At 42.0% G+C, this 24928-nt stretch overlaps 2 protein-coding genes and 1 long non-coding RNA gene across 5 annotated transcripts in view; 1 reads left to right on the top strand and 2 right to left on the bottom strand.

The window, feature by feature from the left end:
* The window catches only part of POLR2B (RNA polymerase II subunit B), a 49480-nt gene extending 48958 nt beyond the window's left edge, over positions 1-522 (bottom strand). Inside the window, exon 1 of one of the 2 annotated variants that reach the window (XM_026508962.3) lies at positions 37-522. The gene's annotated coding sequence lies outside the window, so the exon portion shown is untranslated. The remainder of the gene's footprint in view (positions 1-36) is intronic. The other variant, XM_057309799.1, reaches the window with a different exon arrangement.
* On the top strand, positions 445-12106 carry NOA1 (nitric oxide associated 1). Of its 2 annotated transcripts, none has more exons than XM_026508960.4 (7): positions 445-1702; positions 2873-3037; positions 3692-3897; positions 7102-7233; positions 8339-8455; positions 11310-11430; positions 11783-12106. In XM_026508960.4, the coding sequence occupies exons 1-7, from the start codon at positions 577-579 to the stop codon at positions 11980-11982; spliced, it is 2067 nt and encodes a 688-aa protein (XP_026364745.1). In that variant the 5' UTR covers positions 445-576; the 3' UTR covers positions 11983-12106. The 2 variants fall into 2 exon arrangements, with proteins under 2 accessions (XP_026364745.1, XP_057165784.1); XM_057309801.1 differs by having other exon boundaries at positions 539-1606.
* Positions 9296-15532, bottom strand: LOC113262530 (uncharacterized). Its single transcript, XR_008958464.1, has 6 exons — positions 14433-15532; positions 13966-14036; positions 12474-13580; positions 11840-11961; positions 10858-10954; positions 9296-9498 (listed from the first exon to the last, which is right to left on the bottom strand). It is a non-coding gene; the product is annotated as an uncharacterized LOC113262530 (long non-coding RNA).
* Between the last annotated feature and the right edge of the window lie 9396 nt (positions 15533-24928).

The following is a 24928-nucleotide window of genomic DNA, read 5'->3' as shown; positions in this document are numbered from 1 at the left end:
GGTTTTTTTGGCACTTCTAAAGACCATTTAAATTACATTTAGGGGCGCCTGGGTAGCGCAGTCGTTAGGCGTCTGCCTTCGGCTCAGGGCGTGATCCCGGCGTTCCGGGATCGAGTCCCACATCGGGCTCCTCCGCTGGGAGCCTGCTTCTTCCTCTTCCACTCCCCCTGCTGTGTTCCCTCTCTCACTGGCTGTCTCTCTGTCAAATAAATAAAATCTTAAAAAATAAATAAATAAATAAATAAATAACATTTAAAAATGTAATTCACTAAAAGCGGGTTGTGACAGCGGTGGCGCGTTGAAGAAGCCTGAGAGTACACAAACCCTCAATAGCCTCCACCCAGCCCAGCCTAGGTCGCCGGTGCTTTTGACGTAGCTTTGAATGGGCTCTCCGGCCTCAGAGCCTTCATCGCGAGAACTCACAGGATTAGCCGCGAAAGAAATCGAATTGCGCTTTCTGACAAATGACAGCCCACCAGTAGTCCCGGGCTTAAATCTCTGGTTTAACTTGCACCTCGGACCCCAGTGCGCTTGCGCGCACGTGGCTCCGCCCCCTCACCCGGGGTCGCGTTCCCCATGCTGCCCACACGCTTCACACGCCAGCTGCTGTGGCCCTTCCTACGGGGATCACCTCCCACCGTAGCGCGCCATGTACCTAAGGAGCTGCTTCTCAAGAGATGTGCGGCCGCCTCCTCCTTCCAGCACCCATCGGGCCTGGGACATAGGCTTTCCCGTGGCTCAGCGGCGACTGGGGGTTACGAAGGGAGGACTGACATGGAGGAGCATTTTCTGTTCCCCGAGTACGTCTCGGAGCCAGAGCCTGCACCGGTCCTCGAAGAGCAGCTGCGAGAGCTGCAGCAGCGGCAGGAGGAGGAGGAGCGACAAAAGCAGCAGCAGCGGGAAGAACGGCAGCAGCAGAAGGTACGGGCCAGGAGTCGGGTACACCCGGTCGTGGGACACCCGGACCCGACGGTGCCGCCCAGCGGCCTGAACTGCTCGGGCTGTGGAGCTGAGCTGCACTGCCAGGACCCCTGCGTGCCCGGCTACCTGCCCAGCGAGAAGTTCCTCAGCGCAGCGGCGCAGACCGACGGCGGGCTGGCGCGAACTGTGTGCCAGCGCTGCTGGCTGCTGGTGCACCACCGGCGCGCCCTGAGCGTGCAGATGAGCCGCGAGCAGTATCTGGAGCTGGTGAGCGCCGCGCTGCGACGCCCGGGGCCCGCCTTCGTGCTCTACATGGTGGACCTGCTCGATCTACCCGACGCCCTGCTGCCTGACCTGTCCGCGCTGGTGGGCCCCAGGCAGCTGATCGTGCTGGGGAACAAGGTGGACCTGCTGCCCCAGGACGCGCCCGGCTACCTGCAGCGGCTCCGGGAGCGACTGTGGGACGACTGTGCCCGCGTAGGGCTCCTGCGACCCTGTGGCCACCGAGGACCACAGGAAGACGGAAGGGAGAATTCGAATCCTCCCGCCAGGGCCCGCACGGTGCTCAGGGATGTGCGGCTCATAAGCGCCAAGACTGGCTATGGCGTGGAAGAATTGATCACAGCGCTTCAGCGCTCTTGGCGTTACCGCGGCGATGTGTACCTGGTTGGCGCCACCAACGCTGGCAAGTCCACTCTCTTCAACACGCTCCTAGAATCCGATTACTGCATCGCCAAGGGCGCTGAGGCTATCGACAGAGCTACCATCTCCCCTTGGCCTGGTGAGCCTTAGGAGGCCCGCCCCTTCCTTTTCTGAGACGCTGAAAGTCTGGTCGCAGCCCAGGCATCTAGTATATCCCTCTTTAATGTCCACCGGGGGCTGTCTGGAGCCTTCCATTAAAAAATTCTCTCCCTACTTTGGCCACACCTCTCTTTTGTGTCAGCCTAGTGGTTAGAAATTTAGTATATGTTAGTCATTTTCTCATGGGAATATATATGGAGCACGTCTATGTTCCAGTCACTGTTTCTTAGGCACTGTAGATGAACCAGGAAACAAAGCGAGAGTTTCTCTTGGAGATTTCTTTGGTAGCTTTACATATTTGTATGTTTCTTTGCAAAGTCCTTTTTACTTTCTTTTTTTCCATCTTTTACTTTCTAAACTTCCACCCCCTCAGTCTTACTATTCATATCTTAAGTTTATTTATAAGATCAGTATACTATAAACATGTAACACTTGAATAATTCACTAATGCTGTATGATTTGTGGCTTTGAGAGAAAAATGTCAACTTTGTGGGGTCTGTTTTTTTTTTTTAAGATTTTATTTATTTATTTATTTATTTATTTATTTATTTATCAGAGAGAGCACAAGGAGGGGGAGTGGCAGGCAGAGGGAGAAGCAGGCTCTCCGCTGAGGAAGGAGCCCAATTAGGGACTCTATCCCAGGAGCATGGGATCATGACCAGAGCTGAAGGCAGATGCTTAACCGACGGAGCCACGCAAGCTTCCCTCAACTTTTTGGTTTTAAGAAACTTCTCTAATTGCAAAATGGGTCCTTCTGTGACCCTGTTGGTATTTAACAGTTGGCAAAACTGCCTCATTTGTTCCTTTGAAACCAGTGTTTAACTTTGATAAGCTGTTCTTCTCTGCCAGAACTTGGGTTAAATTATAGACAGAAGTGCTTTTATACTGGATGGTAGTGCAGTGAAAATGGAAAGAAATCAAGTCTGCAGATTTGGGATTCAAATCCAGGTTGAGCCTTTGGGCCAATCTCTAAGCCTATTTCTTCATCTATAAAATAAGAATGATCTTGTAGAGGGTTGTCATGAAGGTTAAATGAAGTAAATCGCAGTACCCAAGTCAATGTAGCTCCTCAAAAACGTTAGTTTTCCTCCCCTTATTCCCTCTTCTTGTACAATGTTTATAAAAACGTATTTATTCTTTGGTATTTCAGGTACTACATTAAACCTTCTGAAGTTTCCTATTTGCAACCCAACACCTTACAGGATGTTTGCAAGACAAAAAAGGCTTAAAAAAACTGCAGCTGAAGCTGAAGAAGATCTTAGTCAGCAAGAACAAAATCAACTTAATCTCTTCAAGAAGCACGGTTATGTAGTAGGTAAGCATCTTCTATAGGAAAACTCTTGTTGGGGCTATGCTAAAATTTTTTGTTGAACAACCTGAAATACAGCTGTCTAGGGCTAGCCAGTTTTTGTGGGGAGAGTCCACTCTCCTTGTTCTGGAACAAAGAGGCCCTTGAGAGGCAAGGCTGCTGTTTGGAAACCCAGAGTTCTTTGTGCTAAGAAAACTGAAACAGTAGATACTTGGAGAAATCCAGGAGGGGAAGCCTGCAACAACTGCCCATCTAGCCATTGTCAGCAGTGGAAGCATTTTCACTGAGCAACAGCACCCTCTCCTTGCAGACCAGCACAACTTGTTGACTCCATGCCGCAGCTTTAAATTTGATTGTCCCTCTTTCCTTGGTTTCTTTTTTTCAACCTTCCTTCACTGAAAACAGTTTGATTTCCAGCACTTTCCCCTCAATCACCCAGCCCCCTACCCAGTGTACACAACTAGCAACATATTTGACCATTGCAAGAGTCTTTCCACTGCCTTTGACAGAAGGGCAAAGGTATCATTGTAGTCTTGCTTCCGTACACCGTAGTTAGTCTCAGTAACTTGTTTTTGAGGCAAGTGAGGAGAATAAGAATTATCTGTCTGGAGTCAAAAGCTTCAAAGGAGTGACTAATAGCTTAAATATAACTTGTTCTAGGAAGAGTTAAAAGAACATTCTTGTATTCAGAAGAACGGAAAGATGAACCTGCCTTTGAGTTTGATGCTGATTCACTTGCCTTTGACATGGAAAATGAACCTGTTATGGTTGCGGATAAATCCTCCAAACGAGTAGAACTGACCCCACAAGATGTGAAAGATGCCCACTGGTTTCATGACACCCCTGGAATTACAAAAGAAAATTGTGTATGTATTTGATGTCTTTTGGAAATACTAACTTTCAATTGCACGAGTGCCATCTTCATTGGCAGAACACAGGAAAGGCGTGTCCTTTCACTTTAGACGAAGTTCTGACTCATTCATAGAAGCAGTTCAGGGTGATCTACATGCCATCAAGATCTGTATTCCATTTGGTAGGCTTCACTGCTCACAACCTCTTTGTGTTCTTGTGGTTGTTACCTTCGTTAGGGAGACATTCAGATTTTGAGATTGGAAGAAAACATGACTGTTGCTGCAGTCCAGCCACCTATTCTATGCTTGAATTCCCTCTACACATTATGCATCCGGCTTGAACTGAAATAAGAAGTGACTCACCATCAGCTGAAGCAATGTCCCCTCGTTTCCCATGGTAACCCATTTGGCCTTTGACCTGCTCTTTGTGTGGAGCTGATCAGTCTCCCTGTAACTTGTACCCATTGTTCCTCCAGATGGTCCTGTGTGGAATGAACATAATGCCTGTTTCCCTTGCTAGACTTTGAACTACTTTAAAGTGTAATGTCCTATCTCTTCCTCACTCTACTCTACTCTTTCATTCGTTCATCCAACAAACATTGAACATTTACTGTGCTGACATAATCCAGATGATTTCTCTTTGTTTCTTGCAGCTGTTCTCTCTGAGAGATAGGCTTTTCATCAACTCGGGCCTCGTTTCAGAATATTTTCTAATGTGTTTTTGTCCTTAAAATATGACACTAGAGGGCGCCTGGGTGGCTCAGTCAGTTAAGCATATGCCTTCGGCTCAGGTCATGATCCCAGAGTCCTAGGATCGAGGCCTGCATTGGGCTTCCTGCTCAGCAGGGAGTCTTCTCTCTCTCCCTCTGCGCCCCCCCACCCCTTCCACCCCTGGCTTGTGTGTGCTCATGCTCTCTCAGGCTCTCTCACTCTCTGTCCCTCTCAAACAAATAAATCTTTTAAAAAAATGACACTAAGAACTAAATTTCTTGTATAAGTGCCCTCAGATGAGCACAACTTACTAAGATTTAACTCCACTTGTCTTACCCTTATACATCTTTTTATTCCAATTATAATCTTCTGGGAAACTTTCTTTTATCTCATTAAATTAAGCCCATATTCTACAAACTCATTAAATCTCACAACTTGTTATTCATTTGCAATTTTGATTATCATCCAAGTCATGGACTGACTGAAGAATGCATCCAGGATACAGCCTTACAACAACAGCTCCATTAATCAGTTTCCTTAGAATCTGGTTAATGATGCAAGTTCCTGATTTGCCTAATTATATCTGTATATGTCTATGAAATAACAGTGGTGTCTTAGCTTCTTTTTATTCTTTGCCTTACCTGGATCACTTAGTTTCATTCTCAGAATTATGCTCTATTTAGTGTCCCATGTCATAGAATAATAATAGATCTTTTAACTTTTTTGCGCTCCTAGAATAATTGCTCTTCCTTAGCAATCTGTAGCTTCAGAGTAACTGGACTGCTTTCTAATAATGTTCCAGCACTTGAACTTCAGCATTCACCAACTTATTCTTTCCTTTTAGACTCAAGTCAAGGATAGCAGTTACTTTAGTCATATGAACGCTTGTCAAATAGTCAGAAAAGCAAGAATTTGCTAAATATTATAGCCAGCAAAATGAGACCCTTAAGTTTTTAGATCTAAAAGGGCTCTGGCAGTTTATTTTTGTGTCAGTTTAATGATATTTATTAGATGCCTTAAATCAGTGTTTTCCCAAACTGAATCAAGGAACTCTTTTGAGAAATAAAAGTATCAGGGTCTCCGTTAAAAAGGGTTAAAAGGCTTCTACTGCAGGTGGCTTTTTTTTTTTAAAGATTTTATTTATTTATTTGACAGAGAGAGAGATAGCCGGAGGGAACACAAGCAGGGGGAGTGGGAGAGGGAGAAGCATGCTTCCCGCTGAGCAGGGAGCCCAATGCAGGGCTCGATCCCAGGACCGACAGCTCATGACCTGAGCTGAAGGCAGACGCTTAACAACTGAGCCACCCAGGGGCCCCTGCAGGTGGCTTTTAATATGCTTTTTAAATACAAATGCTGAGGGTAAGTACTTGCAGCCCCTTGTGTATTTTCTTGTGAGGCTCTCTAGGTTTCACGTGTTCTTTATTATCTTCTTATTTTTCTTTTTTTGTTGTTTTTAAGATTTTATTTATTTATTTATTTGAGAGAGAGCGGGCAGGAGGTGGGCAGAGGGGGCAGGAGAGGGAAAGAATCTCAAGCAGACTCTGGGCCTAGTGCAGAGTCTAATGTGGGTCTCGATCCCATGGCCCTGAGATCATGACCTGAGCCGAAACTGAGTCAGATGCTTAACCAACTGAGCCACCCAGGTGCCTCTCCTTGTTATTTTTCTTAAGAATTAAGTTCACAAAAGTTTTTATCGACTTTTTTGCCTTCTCTAATATTTCTCTTTTTAAAAAAAAATTTTTTAAGTAATCTCTACACCCAGTGTGGAGCTCGCAACTCAGAACCCTGAGATCAAGAGTCACATGCTCTACCAACTGAGCCAGCCAGATGCCCCCATATGTCCCTTTTCAAATTAGATTTAGATTGCTTAAATCCTACCAGAATCTTGTGCTTCCTGGCCTTCCTTTTCTGTTTTCTCTAGTCTCTTTGGGAACTCTTCATCCTCAGAAGCCAGAGGATTCATAACTTTCTCGTTTTTTGCTGAGCATTTGGGGGTAATAAGAAAACTGAAGACCAAACTTCAGTAAAGGGTTCTTCAAAGCTCTCTAACTGCTCCTAGAATGAGGTGACCATTTTGGATTTAATGTATTCATACTTGCCCCTGGGATAGAAGGTGGCATATTGCCTTACCTTTAGCTAAGAACTACTGGTCCCTAGAAAGCTTGATGGAGAGAACATATGTGCTGTTTTGGGATTGACACATCAATGTTTTCAGTTCACACCGATTTTGACATTTGAGGGATACTGCTGACATACGAAGTCTCATACTCTCATATAAGGTGTTTTGCCATTTTTCAGTATTAAGTTGTGAAACAAGAGTAGAGCCATCCATAAATTGATTGATTTAGACAGAAAGAATGTAGCAGTTTTATGTGCAAATTCTGACATACTTTGGTTTATTGTGAATTCTGGAAAAAAACTTCTTATCACTTTTTACCATAGAGGTAAATCACAATATATCATATCAATAAAAGTAATTCTCTAAAAAATCTGCCCTCTGCTTTACAGATTTTAAACCTTCTAACAGAAAAAGAAGTAAATATTGTTTTGCCAACACATTCCATTGTTCCAAGAACTTTTGTGCTTAAACCAGGAATGGTTCTGTTTTTGGGTGCCATAGGCCGCATAGATTTTCTGCAGGTAAGGAAAGTCTGTACTGTTAAAAAATGACTTAGGATTACTTTAAGGATGCAGATATAGTGAACAAGATTGGCAAACTGTTGACAACTAGCTCATGACGGTTGGAAGTTGATACTTTTTGTTTGTTTGAAAATGTCCATAATAAAAACTTGGGAAAAAGAAATGGGGAGGAAAAACAAGTAGTACGTCTCAAAAGCTAGATCTTCATTAGGCTATTGAATGCCCCATACAACTTGGCATGAGGAAAAGATACTGTTCCTATCCTGTGGCATTGTTTCACATGGAAATCACAGGTTAAAAAGAAATAAGTCCAACCTTTAGGTACAGGGTTAGTGTGCATTAAATACACACTTTTTTGTTTTAAGTTTTTAAGTAATCTCTACACCCGACGTGGAGCTTGAACTCACAACTCCTGATCGAGAGTCACATGCTCCACTGCTTAGCCAGGTACCCCTCCCACACTTCTTTATATCCCAAGATATGTATTCATTAAGTATGTGCTTTTTTGTTTGATAATTCATTTACATAGCATCATTCTGGGGATTTTAGAGTATTAATAGAATTGCTCCCTGTTTTCCCAAAGTGAGGAGAAAAAGGAAATGAAACATGGATGTATCCAGCAACAGTAAATGTAACTTGCATGCCATTGCTATAGCGTATTTCTCGGGCTTTTTGTTTTTTCATAATTTGTTGGCAGTTTGGCCTTACACACTTAAAGCCCTTATGTTTCATTAAAACCCACAGAATGTTAAACCTAACTTTACACTGGCACAGTTAAAGCATTTCCTTTTACTTATATTTCCGTATATATACTTTTTTTTTTTTTTTAAGTAGGCTTCACACCCAGCATGGAGCTCAACACGGGGCTTGAACTCATAACCCTGAGATCAAGACCTGAGCTGAGCTAAGAGTCAACTAGTTTTAATCAACTGAACCACCCAGGCACACCTCCTTATGTATTTTCTTTAATTATATTTATTTATATCTCCATTTACTTATAAAGGGAGCTCGATTTTTTGGGGGGTGGGTAATTGATTGTAATTTGTAATATGTTGGTTTTGCAAGTTTTTCATTGTTAAATAACTTATTTTCTTCCTTTCTTAAGGGAAATCAGTCGGCTTGGTTTACAGTTGTGGCTTCCAACCTCCTCCCCGTGCATATTACTTCCTTGGACAGGGCAGATACTGTGTATCAGAAGCATGCAGGTCGTACATTACTCAAGGTGAGGCAACACACTTTGAAGATTGCACAGTTAGGTTAACCTACACTATGACAGTCCCACAGCCCTGCTAAGAAAGCCTTTGCTGGACATACCATTTTTGTTAAATGATCAGCTAGCTCTCTCCTCACCTGTTTTGCTTGAGGATTTTGGCTATAAAGTAAAGTGGGCTCTGTAAGAAAAGGGATGTTGTTTGGACTGATCCTACATGGCTACAGCCTTGTATTTTCTCTAAACTACACTGGCCAATACCATAGCCACAAGTAGCTATTTCAATTTAAATAAAATTTAAAATTTAGTTCTTTGGCTGCACTGGCCACTTTTCACCTACCCAGCAGTCACATCATTGCAGAAAGTCGTATTGGATTAATGCTGAGTGAAGAGAAACTACACGTTTTCTCACAACTGGGGGCATTCCTGGCATCTCGTGGACGGAGGCCAGGGATAGTGCTGAGCACCCTGCAGTGCACAAGACCTCACAACAAAGCATTACCTGCTCCAAAACGCTGTAAGGCCAAGGTTGAGAAGTCCTGGTCCAAGTGGAAAAGCTCTTCTCCCAGGTTCTTAATCCCAGACACTGACAGATTATCCTAGCTTTTTACTCCTGCTCTACTAGTTCCTTCCTTCCCCCTCTAAGTATGCTACAGTTTCTCTCATCTTTAAAAAACAAAACAAAACTCAGTGTCCTGCTCATTCCTTCTTTGACAGTCAGTATCGCTCATGCTTCTCAGTCCCATCCTCTTCAGTCCCTGTCTGGCCCTTACTGTATCCTGAAATTGTTCTTCCTAAGCTTACCAAATACTGCGTCAGAACTGTTTTCAGCTGTTTAATAAGGCATTACATACCCGTGGTTAACGTACGATGACTGTCGCACAATGTTCACGCTCACGAGCCAGACTGGATTCAAATGCTGTTCCACCACTTCCAAAGCTTTGTGACTCTGTCATACCTACATCACAAGGCTGTGGCGAGGACTAAGTTCCAGGGCACTGTTGTAATGCTATGTAAGTGTTTGTGATGATGATGATGGTGGTGGTAGAACACATCTACAAAAACACCAGGTACATCCAGCAGAGGTGATTTAGTATTACTTATTGCTTATACAACTGAGTATGAGCCAAAAAACCCAAAATATAAACCTGCCCTTCAAAGAGGCTAAAAATAAAGCTAACTTGAGAAGTAAAGGCTTTTTTTTTCCTCTGTATTTCCTAAGAAAGCCAGACTAAAATTAAAATGCCAATGAAATAACTGCCATAAATTGAATATTCCAGAGACGTGTTGGATTTGCAGGGTAGGTGAGCATATAAAGGCAATCAGCAATATAAGACCTATTGACTGTTCTACACTTAAAAGCCTTTGGTTGTCCTGTTACATTTGCTCTTCTAGGGCAAAATGATAATATATGAGTTGAAATACAGCTGGAGACTTACAGGAAAGAAAACTTCCTTAGTTTGTATAATATGGCTTTCATAAAAGTGAACTCTGTGGTTCTCTACCCCATGCATCTGTGTAGTTTTCAGAGTGGACATCACTGATACTTTCCAAAGCAACAGTCCCAGCCTTCTCTCCCACTGTAACAGAAGCATGTTTTTTGGGCTACTCAGAGTCATTCTTGCCTCCTGGTTTCTTACCTCCCAAATCAAAGTCAACCTTGCCTCCTAATTATCACCGAATCCAGCCTCCCAATTCAAGCTGTAATCTGATTTCATTAGGCTGTTTTTGAGATCCTGAAATATTTTCTTAGCTTTCAGCTTTTGTTGCCCTCCTCCCACCTCCACCCCAAATATACCTCCACAGCAACTAACGCAGTGGTTCTCAACCAAGGCTGACTTTTGCCCCAGGGGACATTTGACAATGACTGGAGACATTTTTGTTTTTCACAACTTGGTGGATGCTGAGTAAATGGCCAGGGATGCTGCTAAAAATTCTACAATGTACAGGACAGCCTCCCCACCCCTCCAACAAAGAATTATTTAGCCTAACATGTCAATAGTGCCAAAGTTAAGACACCCTGCACTACAGAGATCTTTTAAAAATACAAAGCAAGTCACAGTATTTTTTTATTCCTATCTCTATTCTTTTTCTTGCTTATAATTCCTTGATAATTCCACATTACTGTGAGGTCTAAACTGATAGCCTCATCACTGATACACACTCACACGCAGACTTAACATACCCTCCACAGTTCCGCTACAGGTCCCTGAACTCACCATCCTTTTTCCTGTTTTTGTGTCTGTACATGATGCTAACCCAGAATACCATTCCAGTAAGTAACTTCAACCTATTTCTCAAAATACTGCTCAGATATTGCTTCTTCATTAATGTTTTCCTCAACCAAAACATGTTCGTTACTGCTTCCTCCACAACCCTAGTACATAATAGATGCTTCCCATCACATTCCTTACCTTGTAATTTGTTTACATGTTATCTCCACCTTCTGACCCCCTTGGGTGCAGGGACCATACTGTAACATCTGTCTCGTGTCCCTAGTGTTAGAGAGATCTGTTAATAAACAAATATCCAGTTACTTGCCATTCATGGACACATCTGTGAGCAAAAGCTGAACCTTACCCATTATACATGTACAGGGGATTAATCTTTGAGGCCAGACCCATGAGAACGAAGGTATTTTGAAGGATGTTACCTTAATTGCCAAACATCGCTCTGTAAGGCTTTATGGAGGGCTGTAAAAGTAGTGTAAATTAATAAAACAAGATGCTGCTATCAGGAGGTCACCACTAGACACATGCTCACGTGCCGCTCTTGGCACTGGGATTATAGGCTTCACCTCCTCACAGAGCTCCCATGCTTTTCATTTGGTGTTTTCAGTAGCTGAGAATATTTATCTCAATGGCAGGTTCCAATGGGTGGAGAAGAACGAATGGCAGGATTTCCTCCTCTTGTTGGTGAAGACATTACATTAAGAGAAGGACTTGGGGAATCTGAAGCAGTGGCTGACATCAAGTTTTCCTCTGCAGGTAATTTTACACCAGCCACTTTTTAAAAGGTGGATAAAGTAGCCTTATTCACTGTAAGTAGACTTACAGTGTATTTTTATAGAAATGTGCATTTAACTGACAAACTGAGGATTACAGTAGCTGAGGATAATAGGAACTGAGGATAATAGGAAATACGTACCGGTTTTTCATTAAATGCAACCTATTGTAAAAATAAATTTGTACCTTTTCACAAATGTATTGCATGCTTTCTTAAAAAATAGAGCAAAAGAGAGCAGTAGCCTCCTTTGGTGCTCCATTTTGAGCTTGGGGTTGGTGTTTTTAAGAAGAGGGTTGCTAACACCATTTTGTTCTCTGTCACATGCCTGCATAGGTTGGGTTGCAGTAACACCTCAGTTTAAGGACAGACTGCATCTCCGAGGCTACACACCTCAAGGAACAGTTCTGACAGTCCGGCCCCCTCTCCTGCCACATATCGTTAACATCAAAGGAGAGCGCCTCAAGAGAAGTGTGGCCTATAAAACCAAGAAGCCTCCTTCCCTTGTGTACAATCTGCAGAAGAAGAAAAAATAGATAAATAGGCGAAGTTGATCCTGCTCACACTGAATATTAACTATACTAGGCATAACTACATACATTGAATTGTATTAAATATAACTATAATAAAGTTCTCTTTGCTTCCACCCTTTTTAAACCACCCAGGACTGTGCCAGTTTGTAATGTATTGAATTTGTATATACAAATTAGTTTTTTGTTAAGGTATGTATATGTAGGTATTTGCGACCCAAATATAACTAAAAAGGAGTTCAGCTACATTGAAGTTTCTTGCACTATTGATTTATTAAGACCAGTTGTTGGGGCACCTGGCTCACTCAGTGAGAGAAGCATGCAACTCTTGATCTCAGGATCATGAGTGCGAGCCCCACATTGGGGATAGAGATTATAAAAAAATAAACAAACTTAAAAAAAGACCAGATGTCATTTCTTATTTGCAGCCTAGTTGAGAGAGCAACACAACAGTTGGCATATGAAAAATAGCAAAAAAATTAATTTCTCCCAAGTACATTGGCTGAGGTAAGATAGAAGTGAATAGGTGCCTCTGCTCCATATGGTCATCCAAGTATCCAACTGGTGGAACTCTCCATGGCTTCGTCTCTGGGTCTAAGGTGGTTGCTCAGGTTATCATCCCTTCCCAGCAAGTGGCAAGAAGAAAAGTGAGTAAAGAACACACAGTTTCCCTATTTCAGAGAAGGGGGAAATGTTGGAAATTGCACACATTTCATACTGTCCATTGGTCAAGTCACATGGTCACACCCACCCACGAGAAAGCTGAGAGATGTTGGGGGAAATGGAGACCATTTGGGGTTTTTATTACTTAAGGGAGAATGAACATTGGAGAGTCAAGCAGACATTCATCTTACATAATCCTACCTGAAAATCTTAAGAAAAGACTCAGGTTATATCTTTCTGGCATCCAAAGTCTATTCTGCAATTATCAGAGCATTTTTAAACCATTTTATCAACATCTGCCTGTATATACTGTGTAACATTACATCAATCAGAAGTCTACCTTTTATTATTCCTAGCTGAGTAAGTTGCACTGTAGCTGTGTACAGAGAACAACTGGCAAGTCCCAGATCCCAGTGTTGAGATAAATGCTAGTGGGATTAGCTCTATGCAGTCAGATCCACGAACTTCCTGTAGACTAAGGTTTACCATAAAATTAATAGACATCCTATGTTCTCAGTCAACGGGTATCTCCCAGCCCCCATCTCACTAAGACAGCTTAGACTAAATAGTTAGCATTCTAGGATGCAACTTGTAAAAACTAGATATCGCTTTCATCATGTTTCAAAGTAAATACTATAGGCATCTTGGGGAGGGGAGCTCTTTATGTTTAAAACTGCATTTCAGTATGCCAGCATCCCTCGTCCCCAGACAGTAAATGCCAGTAATGGCTCCCCCTGCCCCATTAGTCATTGTGACAGGTACCTCTCAGGCACCTGGGTGGCTCAGTCAGTTAAGGGTCTACCTTCGGCTCAGGTAGTGATCCCGGGGTCCTGGGATGGAGTCCTGCATCGGGCTCCCTGCTCAGCAGGGAGTCTGCTTCTCCCTATGCTCCTCTCCCCAGCTCGGGCTTGCTCGCTCGCTCACTCTCTCAAAAATAAAATCTTAAACAAAAACAAAAAACAAAAGTGCCTCTCACATTTCCAAGCCCACCCCCTAGAGGGCAGTAGCTTCCCAAGTTGAGAAAATCAATTTCTAGTTGTTTTTATTTTAGAAAAAATGAAATACCATTAATTTTACAAGTTAAAAATCTGGCATTTGTATAGAAATATAGAACCTAAGAACTGATGCTGCTGTCATTACCCCAATAACTTATGAATATTTTAGAAAGCAAAACATTCCTTCTTATTGTCTGTAGGCTTTTAGGCCTCTTGACTAACAAGGATCCAGTTTTTCGGTGTTCCTAATTTATACTCTCAGATCTCTTTTAACTCTAAAATTCAATGGTTTTGTTTTATAAGCTTGAATGAAGCAGATGTTCCAGGGTACCTTGCTAGAAGTTTCAAACAGTTTAGTTTCCCTGGTTATATTAGTTAATGTTCAGGTCTTCATTTTCTCACCTATAAAAGGAGAGAAAGACATTAGATTTTTCTCAGTCCTTGTATAATCCTCAGCAAAAACAGGCGGGAAAGCCAGGAAAGAGTGGCTCCAATACCACAGACAAAAAAGATGCCCCATGCCTAGACAGTCGAGGACTTCTGCTAGGATCTGTGTTAATTTACTCCCTATTCTCCCAGCCTAATGCAGCCCAGGATCACTGCTCCACAGTGGATTTAACTAGAAGAAAGTTGTTACTGTGTTGGTTTCTGAGCTTTAGTCAGCTTAATGATACTTCTTAATCCAGTATTCTAAGTACGAAGACCTCCCTTGAATCAGTAATCACTTACACGATGGCAGCATGCAGGAATAAGTAAAGAGGGAAAATGAATGGCAGAGTGTCAGGAGAGCCCGCTTACTTTTCCACAGAACAGAGCTGGTTTCGAGTGGCTAGAAAACAACTAAGCATGTTTGTGCTAGATCGTTTCCAAGTTCTGCAGCTGTGTGGCGGTCAGCATGTCACCTCTTCTGTGTTGATGACACCTAAAGGCAGTAAAATACATGCCATCAAAGGTTTTTGACTCCTATGTCACATTAAACTCGGTTGTTTTTTTTTAAGTTATACCTTATCTCTCCTTTTCCCCTCCTTGAAACAGCAGCATTTTCCTCTAAGTTACTGAAACAAAGTTCAACACATTTTGTATTTTTAATCACCATAAATGGCAATTAGAACTTTACTGTCTAGTTCCCCAGGGTCTAAATTTGCTTATGTTCCTTGCAACGCTCACTTCCCATGACAACCAAGGAGAAGTGGAGCACAGATGCAATCCCGTGTGCTTGTGTTTCTTGATCGTTCAGACACTTCTTACAAAATGGAGACCAAGGCCAGTTTCCTGCAGATGACTAACCTGGGGCTCCCGCTGTGCCAGCCTAGGCAGAGCTGTAATTGCTTCACTCAGTCGGCACCCAGCGCTCAAGCTGAGGCGAGCTCTTTCGTAGACAGCCTCTGATCATTTATCCTGGCTTCCCTCCCACTTGGCTCTGTCTTGTGGAGCAATAGAATCATTTCCATTCTTTCTCAGACTGTTCCATTTTCTCTTGGCTGCGTTCCTCCTCCCAGGGGGATTGTTTTCTCAACTGTCAAAGAGTAATGCTTAAACATTAAAAACAAGGCCTCACACTCATGTGAATCGAATAGAGAGCACCTCTGCCTGCTCGTAATGTCTCTGTGTCTTTAACACCATATAGGAATGATGCTTCATTTTTCCCTTCATGTCAAAGAGCATTGTTATTCTCTCATTTAGTACAAGAGTTTCATGATCTGAATATTCCTAAGTCTGTCTAGAGCATCCTCAAAATACCTATGGCTTTGGGGCGCCTGGGTGGCATAGCGGTTAAGCATCTGCCTTTGGCTCAGGGCGTGATCCTGGCGTTATGGGATCAAGCCCCACATCAGGCTCCTCCACTATGAGCCTGCTTCTTCCTCTCCCACTCCCCCTGCTTGTGTTCCCTCTCTCGCTGACTGTCTGTCAAATAAATAAATAAAATCTTAAAAAAAAAAAAAACAAAACCTATGGCTTGGACCCCCAGGTTCCTGTTTTTCAAAAGCTTCCTTTTCTCTCCCAAATAATTCTCAGAATTTACCTTGTAGGGGCGCCTGGGTGGCTCAGTTGGTTAAGCATCTGCCTTCAGCTCAGGTCATGATCCCAGGGTCCTAGGATCAAGCCCCACATCGGAGCCTGCTTCTCCCTCTCCCTGCCACTCTGTCTGTTGTATTCTCTCCCTCTCTCTCTCCCAAATAAATAAATAAAATCTTTAAAAAAAAAAAAATTTACCTTGTAGGTAAATCAACCTAGTGGAAGAATTTCTTTGTCTTAATATTCTCACTGGTAGATGCAAGAGATATGATGCTTAGTAGAAGACATTATCAGTACTTTTAGCCAGTAGCTATGGGTAAATCTGAAAAGCCAGGCCACAAAAAAAAAAAAAAAAAAGAGAGGGACACATGTGCTGGAGAACACGTAATCAGGTGATGTGGGAAGTGAAAGACAGAAAGAAGAAAGAAGGGAAAGTAGAAAGATCCTTTCTAACTTTACAGTAAGTCCCTAGAAAATAGCAGTCATTCAATGCATAATTGAATGAATTAGGAGGATGAGGGGATTTTCTTGTTTGATTGGTTGGGTTTTGCCTTCCCTGGAAAACAGCAGCAGAGCAGACTTAAATTTGCTTAGTAGAGGGGCACCTGAGTGGCTCAGTCGGTTAAGCATCTGACTCTTGATTTCGGCTCAGGTCACGATCTCAGGGTTGTGAGATCAAGCACTGCATTGGGCTTTGCACTGGGTGGGTGTGGAGCCTGCTTAAGATTCTCTCTCTCTCTCTCTCTGCCCCTACCCTCCAACAGGGCATGCGTGCACACACGCATATGCACTCTCTTAAAAAAAAAATTTTTTTTTTGCTTAGTAGCATTTGCATTCTTCTAGGGTTTCTTCCTTCCCTGCATAAGGACCCCACCTCCTGGTAGTTGTATTTCACACTATTCGTGGTTGCTATGATCATATGATAGCCCATACATCTTTTTATTCCTTTACATTATAATAATAGTAGCTATCCCTTACATAGTATATACAATGAGCCAGGCACTGTTTTAAGTGTTTTACATATATTAGCTGAATCCCTACAGCAAACTCCATGCGGGAGATACTGTTATTACCTGCATTTACAGATGGGGAAACTGAGGCACGAATAACTTGCCCAGGGGCACACAACTAATGAACAATGGACCTGTGATTCAAACAAACTCCAGGTTCAGCACCCATGTGGGTTTAATTATACAGGGAAACTGACTTTTTTCCCTCTCACTGTACAGTTCTATGGATTTCAATATATGTATGTTTGCGTAATGACCACCATAATCAGGATACAGAACAATCCCATCTGATAGCACCCAAGCTTCTAACCACTACACAATACTTCCTCTATTTTGGGAATGCATCACAGGTCTAAAGGAGAGAACTTTTCAACTTCAGGGGGTAAATGTTATCTCAGGCCACTTTGAAGACCTTTAAAGGTAATGACACAATTTCCATGGGAAGTCTGTAACTGCCACGTTAATTCTTTCTAGCTTCCTTTGAATCCTACTAAACACAATTCTACTGTGAGAAGAGTATTTCTCAGGGCTAGGACAGAGTATGGGTGTGATGTGCTATTCTCTTGCTGTCTTAATTCAGCAATGCTGAACAAACGTCAAGTGTCCCAGTGTGATTTCCTTCTCTCTTACCATCTCAGATAGCTTTAAATCAACTGCGCTTTCATGGCTGGCTGGGAATCTTTTCACAGTGCTAGTGAGCTTTGCCAAGTACCACGGACAGATCACAGCATGAGTGGAGATCCTGACCCACAGTTCTGATTAAGAAAATAGTAAATTAAATACACAGGAAATCTGGAATGCAAACATCCAAAGAATTATACCACTAAACCAGCACAGAAAAGAAACTGATTTTTAGTCCTGACTCTACTAGTGACATAGAATTAGGACTGTACTAGAACAGAAGAACTCTATTCACAAATCAAATAGCTTCAAATACCAAATTGATTTGGTCCTGAACTTGTTTAAGTGGACTAGTCTTTTCTACTTGTATAGCATTCATCCTATTCCTGTTCATTTTTAGATCTTACTTTCACTAAAGGGAATCCTGGTTGCCTAACTAAAAACTTTCTATTATCTCCAGTTTTTCTCAGCATTTAACATCAGGCTTAAAAAAGTTTATTTTTGTTTTTGTTTTCCTGTCTTTGACTTTAAACTCCGTGGTTACTCAACAGGAAGTAAAATTAGAGAAACGGGGACTACTTTTCTCTAAAATGCCAGATAAAGGATGTATTTTGCTGAAATACTAGCTTAAAACGATGTTTTTTTCACTGAACAAATAGAGCTATTATGTAAAGCTAATTCTGAGAAATGTGAAAATTTTCAGCATGGGAACTTGGATGAGACTGTTCAACAGAGAAAAACGATGCCTTATGGTCCCATTTACCCACTCACTCACTTCTAGGGAGTTGCTCATTTGTTAATTAGAAATGCTTTTTTATTAACTAGATTGAGGGCTTTATTAGGTTTGTATCCTTATCTATCGCTGGGTAACAAACTAAGTGACAAACCAAAACTAAGTGACTTTACACAAGCATTTATTTGCTCCCATTCCTTAGTTTGGCAGTTTAATCTGGGCTCAGCTCAGTGACTCTTCTGCTCTGTAGGGACATCACTTGCAGAGCTCACTCTACATCAGGAGCTCCAGCTGTCATAGCTGTAATAGCTAGGAAACCTGGGCCTTTTTCCAGCAGTCACTCTTTGTACTGGGTCTCACCCTCAAGCTTATTTACAAGCTTTGTTCAGAAAAAGCACTGAGAGAATCGGCAAGGCTTCCAGGTGCTGAAGCTCAGAAGCCACACGTCACTCTGCGGCATTCTATGGTCAAAGCAAGTCACAATGGCAGCACACAATCAAGCTGATTGGAAGGGCTACAATGAATCTGTGCAACAGATCTTATCCACAAGCCTCTGGCATGTTGATCACCTTGAGGAAAATGCAGTGTAACATGCCATCTATTCTAACAACCTTATGAAGAGAATCCATTGTAAATCTGCAAAATAAGAAATTTGGTGCTAGTTTAAATTTAGCTGCTGTATGTACCTCTACGTCAAGTACATATAGCAGCTATGTGAGGGAGGAGCGGAGGGAGGAAAATGCTATGGAATGTTGATACCATCACAAATCTTTTAGGAATATTGGGGTTAAGATTTTATTTGTGAAGAGAGAGAGAGAGCACAAGCAGGGGGAGAGTAGAGGGAGAAGCAGAGTCCCCGTTGACCAAGGAGCCCAATGCGGGACTTGACCCAGGTCTCCGGGATCGTGACCCGAGCCGAAGGCACTTAATCAACTGAGCCACCTAGGCATCCCCCCCACTTTTTAGATTTTATTTATTTGAGAGAGTGAGAGAGTACAAGCAGGAGTAACGGCAGAAGGAGAAAGGGAGGGAGAAGCAGGCTTCCCCGCGAGCAGGGAGCCTGACACGGGTCTTGATCCCAGGACCGCAAGATCACGACCCGAGACGAAGGCAGATCCCCAACCGACTAAGCCACCTAGGTGCCCCAGGAATATTGTTTTTAACTGTGCATGTATTACTTTCATAAACTTAAAGTGACAAGAAATCCACTCAGATTCAAATCTAGCCTATCTCCAGCTTTCAGGAAGTCAGCTATTTACAAAGTCTCTATGGTGGGGAATGTAATGAGAACACAGAAATGAAGGACCTTTATATCTCAAAAGAGTATCCTATTGCTCTCCAGGAAGGAAAAAAGGTTTGAGGCAGAATCCAAGCTGAGGATCCTGAGGCCTTAGAAGCCAGTCTTCGGTGTTTCACTAGAACTGTACACTGGGATATCTAGAAATTTGATAAAGTATTAGCTTAATTTCTATCCCACTAGAGCTCCCCGCCCCCCCACAGGAGCCCGTGAGGTAGTGTTACTGCCAGGGCAGATTTGGGGCATTTCTAGCTCCCTGGCTTCAATCTCATCAAGGAACAGTAAAATCTCTCACTTAAAAGCTCTAAGCAGATGTGCAAAAGACAAAAAAGACACTTCTTCTAAATATCCAATATTCTCCAAGAGGAAAACGACTACACCGACTACTGTCTCAGCCTTGGAGTGTGGTAGAAATACAATGGGATTATGTTCAATAAAAAGCAGCACAGGTTAAAAATGGTGGACACCCCAAAAGAAACAATTTGAACTATCCCCACCAGTTAACATGAAAACTACCACCAAAGTGAAAAAATTAGGTAAAAAGTTGTAGCATGAAAGATTTTTAAAGCTGTATTGTATATTTACAGAATTGTAAAGTTTGAGGAGGGCACTTCATTGACATTTACTCAGTGATCAAATGTTCTGGCAGGACTGGGGATCTGGGGATCTGGGTTTATGCAAAGGTCTCAGGGCATATCATCTACAATTTTTCAGGTCCTACTGGAAAGCACATTTCCCACGTATGTGAGCACAGCCCAGGGAGTCTCGAGGGTCCTTTCCTCTGGAGTTCACAGACTTGAAACTAAGGCCCTGAAGTGTGCCTGCACCCTCTGCCGTCACCTGCATGGGGTGGATTGACCTGGGCCTGCTTGCCTGTAAGCCACCTGATGAGCAGACACAGTCCAGCCAGTGTTAGTGCAGAATTTAGCAGTTTGTATTTATGTATGTGCAAGCTCACGCTGAAGAACACTAAAAAGGCACAAGATGAAGAAAGAAATGCCTATTACTATTACTGCTCTCAGCGTTATGTAACTGCTGACTGGCCAACACTAAATGAAACATGGGAGGACAGCACAAATAGAAGCTCACATTGTTATAAAAAAAAAAAGTTTAAAAAACACCTGGTGTCCAGCGGGCACCAAGAGTATAGGTAGAAACCCGTCAGGGACATCTGTTGCTCTCCTTCCTTTATGCCGTGCAGAGTGGATAGCCTATTACTGTATGTCTCCACCACTCCCAATCAATTCTGGGAGACTGGGAGACATGCACCCACTGCCAAGTATCTGCAACTTATGATACTCTAATCAATGGATCAGATGGGACAAATACCAAGGCCTGTAATACAGCAGGCTTACAGGGCCCAAGAGCCAAGGGCATTTTCAAATAAATCCAGCTCTCAACTTTAAATGACATACTCTTACACTTTCCAACAGCTACCCACAGGGGCACCTGGGTGGCTCAGTAAAGCATCCAGCTCTTGGGTTTCAGCTCAGCAGGTCATGGGATCAAGCCCTGTGTTGGGCTCTGTGCTCAGCTCAGGATCTGCCTGACATTCTTTACCCCTTCCTCTCCCTCCCCCTCTGCTCCTTTTCCAGCTCACACTCATTCTCTAAAGTAAAATCTTTAAAACATATATATAGATAGCTACCCACATAATATAGTGGCTTATCTAAAAATGCCAGCTTAAAGAATAAACTTAATAGGGGCACCTGGGTGGCTCAGTCGTTAAGCGTCTGCCTTTGGCTCAGGGCGTGATCTGAGTCCCGGGATTGAGCCCCATATCAGGCTCCTCCGCTGGGAGCCTGCTTCTTCCTCTCCCACTCTCCCTGCCTGTGTTCCCTCTCTCACTGGCTTTCTCTCCATCAAATAAATAAATAAAATATTTAAAATAAATAAATAAATAAATAATAAACCAATAAATATGCCAGTTTATCTCAGAACCAGTCTTAAGTAGGATTAGGACACAATTCTTTTATCCTAGTTTACTTTTGTTTCAACAAGGTGAAATTAATCTGACTACTGAGGGTAAGCTTCTCACATGGTCTTTAGTAAATATAAACTCATTAGAAGTTCTGATAGAGGGAAGCCTATTTAAAGAGTGCCCTTTTCGGGGCGCCTGGGTGGCACAGCGGTTAAGCGCCTGCCTTCGGCTCAGGGCGTGATCCTGGCGTTGTGGGATCGAGCCCCACGTCAGGCTCCTCTGCTATGAGCCTGCTTCTCCCTCTCCCACTCCCCCTGCTTGTGTTCCCTCTCTCGCTGGCTCTCTATCTCTGTTAAATAAATAAAATAAAATCTTTAAAAAAAAAAATAAAAATAAAGAGTGCCCTTTTTATCATGTTACTAGGGCACTGTAAATTGAAAACATTCAGATTAGGCGGATATCCCTTTGATCACTCCTAATTGCTCCTTCTATTTTTATAGCATCCATTTCCCCACATATTCTTCACTTAATCAACAAGGTATGGCAGACCCGCCACTTCCTACTGTGACATCAAGCAATGTCCTTGTCTGTAGGATGCAATGTAGGAGTAACCACCTACTCCTTAGTGATCCTGAGGGGGGGTTCAGTTAATGTGATATGCTTAGAACTGCTTGGTACTTATGCTAATGCGGGATCTCCAAGCCCATGCAGTGTTTCCCAGTGACTTATGAGTTGTCTCACATGGATCATGAGTAAGTCCTACCTACTCTTACATGAAATCAGCCATTTTATTTCTCTCCAACAGCTTCCTTAAATGGAATTTCATACTTCTGTGCACAGGGCACAGAACATCTCACAGAAAAATCATTCTTTCATGCCAGCAAGACTCCTGTTGGGCTCCCCACACAGATCAAATAGACATGGCCGAGCTAGTAATATCTTATGCTCAAATTAAAATTCCTTAATATGCCATTATATGGATAATACATTCACACCAGTAATGTTAGCTGAGTGTGAGGTGCTATTACTTACCTGCATCTATGCTGAATATTAAATGCTGGGAATATTATTCATCATTCTGTTATTTTAAGCAACACTAAACATTCCAAATATATACATCTTCTGTGTTAAAAAAAAAAAAAAGCTTTAACCTAAAACTTGCAAGACTTGATTACTACTAGAAAACCTGTAAGAAGTTCTACCTTAAGAACACAAGCATAAACTAACCTAATTTGTAAGACTGTAAGAAATAACGGGTCCTCTGAACATCACTTCATATGGTTTCCACTCTCAGAATACTTGCAGGTTGTCAACCAATTCTGGCAATAAGAATGTCAGAGAAATGGGCATTAAAGTGATTAAACCATGACACATTCACCCTTTGGAACATTATGCAATAGTTACGAAGAATGAGGAAGTTCCTAAATACTGACAAAGATCCCCAAATTCTGCAAATTGCAAAGTATCAATATTCCCATTTGTCAAAATATCAGAAACCAAACATTTTAATATATATACAGATATGGAGGTAGAGTTAACAGTAAACCATTAAAAATAGTTAAGTCTAGAGAACAAATGAGAGTAAGAGGGTTAACAGGAAGAGAGCTAGTCAAGATGGATTTTACCTTATTTTTTATGAGAATTTAGTTTCATATGCACTATGTGATTTTTAAACAGGACTAGGGCACACACATGAAGAAATAAAAGGGGTGGTATTTCAAAATCAATGTAAGAATTAGGATACTGTTCTTTAAAATTGCCCCTTCTGGTGGCAGAACCTTGACTACTGGTAAATGTCTACCTGTAGTTTACCCCTTAAAACATTCCAGAAAGCTTCCATAATTTTATAGTACTGTTTGACTTAAGCAGAGATAAATTTGATATATCTGAGTTTCAAAGTATTTGGTCATAAGAACGAATCTTTAGGGAATTAAGACTAGTAATTCTCCGGGCGCCTGGGTGGCTCAGTCGTTAAGCGTCTGCCTTCAACTCAGGTCATGATCCCAGCGTTCTGGGATCAAGCCCTGCATCGGGCTCCCTGCTCAGCAGGAAGCCTGCTTCTCCCTCTCCCACTCCCCCTGCTTGTGTTCCCTCTCTCGCTGCCTGTCAAATAAATAAATAAATAAAATCTTAAAAAAAAATAAAGACTAATAAAGTCTCATGAAGGGAGCCAGAAAGGGCGCCCCCCACTGGCTGAATTGGAGTAAGGTGAATGCCAGATAACACAGGAAAGGAGAACTGGGGTCTAACAGGAGGAAAAGCTCTTCCTGACAGAATACCAGCAAATACAGAAGGTATAAATGATTCGAGCAAAAATAATTATATGCTAAAATCACTGGGTTTGTTGAAAGATAGCTTCAATATATCCTCCCACAGAACATTATGAAGGGGAAAAAAACTTTGTAATAGAGAAATCTGGTGGGTAACACCTTAACCAAGTTAAGAGTTAACACCAATAATGGGATCAACTGACATGATGTACGCCATCTGGTGTAATGCACCAGTATTTAATATTCCTGCCAAAATGCATAACCTGAATTGAGGTATGAGGAAAAAGTATTAGAATAATCTAAATCAAGGAACATTCCTTAACAGCTGGCATGAACTCTTCTAACTCTTACCGTTGTGAAGAACAAGCTAGGGAACTGTTCCAAATTAAGAGGAAACTGAAGAGATGAGACAACTAAATGAAATGGGTAATAGGAACAGGGGGATTGTTAAATGTTAGTATTAAGACATTTGGCACAATTTGAACATAGATTGTAATATGAATACTATATCAATCTTAAAAGTCCTAAATTTGATAACCAGAGCACGGTTATGCAACAGAATGCCCTTATCCTTAGGAGACACAAACTGAAATATTCAAGAGATAAAGGGGTGTATGCCACTTAATTTCTGGTGGTTCAGCAAATAATACATACGTAACATACAGAAAGCCAATGTGAGTGAATCCAAATGAGGGTACACAAAATGTAAAGTTATCATTGCTGCAATTTCTCTTTAAGTTTGAACCTTTATCAAAATAAAACTTAATAAAGTCTCTTTCTCAAGATTTACTATTTCCTGCTACTTGGGTTGACTCTCACTGCATCCAGAAAAATACCCTCCTCTAGGAACCAAGAGATTAGTGCATTCAGAATTTTAAAATTACAGTAAACTTGCCATCGTAAATTAATTAGCTAAAATCAAGGAGAAACACACAGAAATACGCACTACACACACAACTCTTGGCCTGGAAACTATTTACCCTACTAAGGACCAGATACTATTTTAGCTGCTTAATAAAGCAGTGAACATAAAAGCATTCTGACTCCTAAAATATTAGTTTGATACAAAAGCCCATGTACTACTTTAACATTACAAGCTGTTTCGCAAGATGAGCAGGTGAATTACACAACTTAATCATGCCCAAATAGGGAAGGACTTCATATATTTAAGGATATTTACTTGCTTTGTCCCTTTGAAAGAGGTCACAATAAAACTATATACCAAGCACCAGGCTAAATGCTTAATAAGCATTTAACACTCAAAGCCACTCTATGGATAGGAATTCTGTGTCCCCTTTTATAGATGAAGAAATAGGTTCAATAAAGTTAAAATGGTTTGCCCATTTTATAGTGGTAAGAAAGAGAGGCCCATTGTGAATCCAGCTCTAACTCAAAGGCCCACAGAGCCCTTGATGCAGTGCTCTTT

This window comes from Ursus arctos, unplaced genomic scaffold (genome assembly GCF_023065955.2).
Source record: "Ursus arctos isolate Adak ecotype North America unplaced genomic scaffold, UrsArc2.0 scaffold_9, whole genome shotgun sequence".
In the NCBI taxonomy this organism is placed as follows: domain Eukaryota; kingdom Metazoa; phylum Chordata; class Mammalia; order Carnivora; family Ursidae; genus Ursus; species Ursus arctos.
This window is presented reverse-complemented; position numbering and strand designations above follow the sequence as displayed.

Coding starts and splice junctions, on each gene's coding strand:
- NOA1 (XM_026508960.4), top strand. CDS start 577: ATGCTGCCCACACGCTTCACACGCCAGCTGCTGTGGCCCTTCCTACGG. Junction 7,234..8,338: donor GCCGCATAGATTTTCTGCAG/GTAAGGAAAGTC, acceptor TCCTTTCTTAAG/GGAAATCAGTCGGCTTGGTT. Junction 8,456..11,309: donor CAGGTCGTACATTACTCAAG/GTGAGGCAACAC, acceptor TCTCAATGGCAG/GTTCCAATGGGTGGAGAAGA.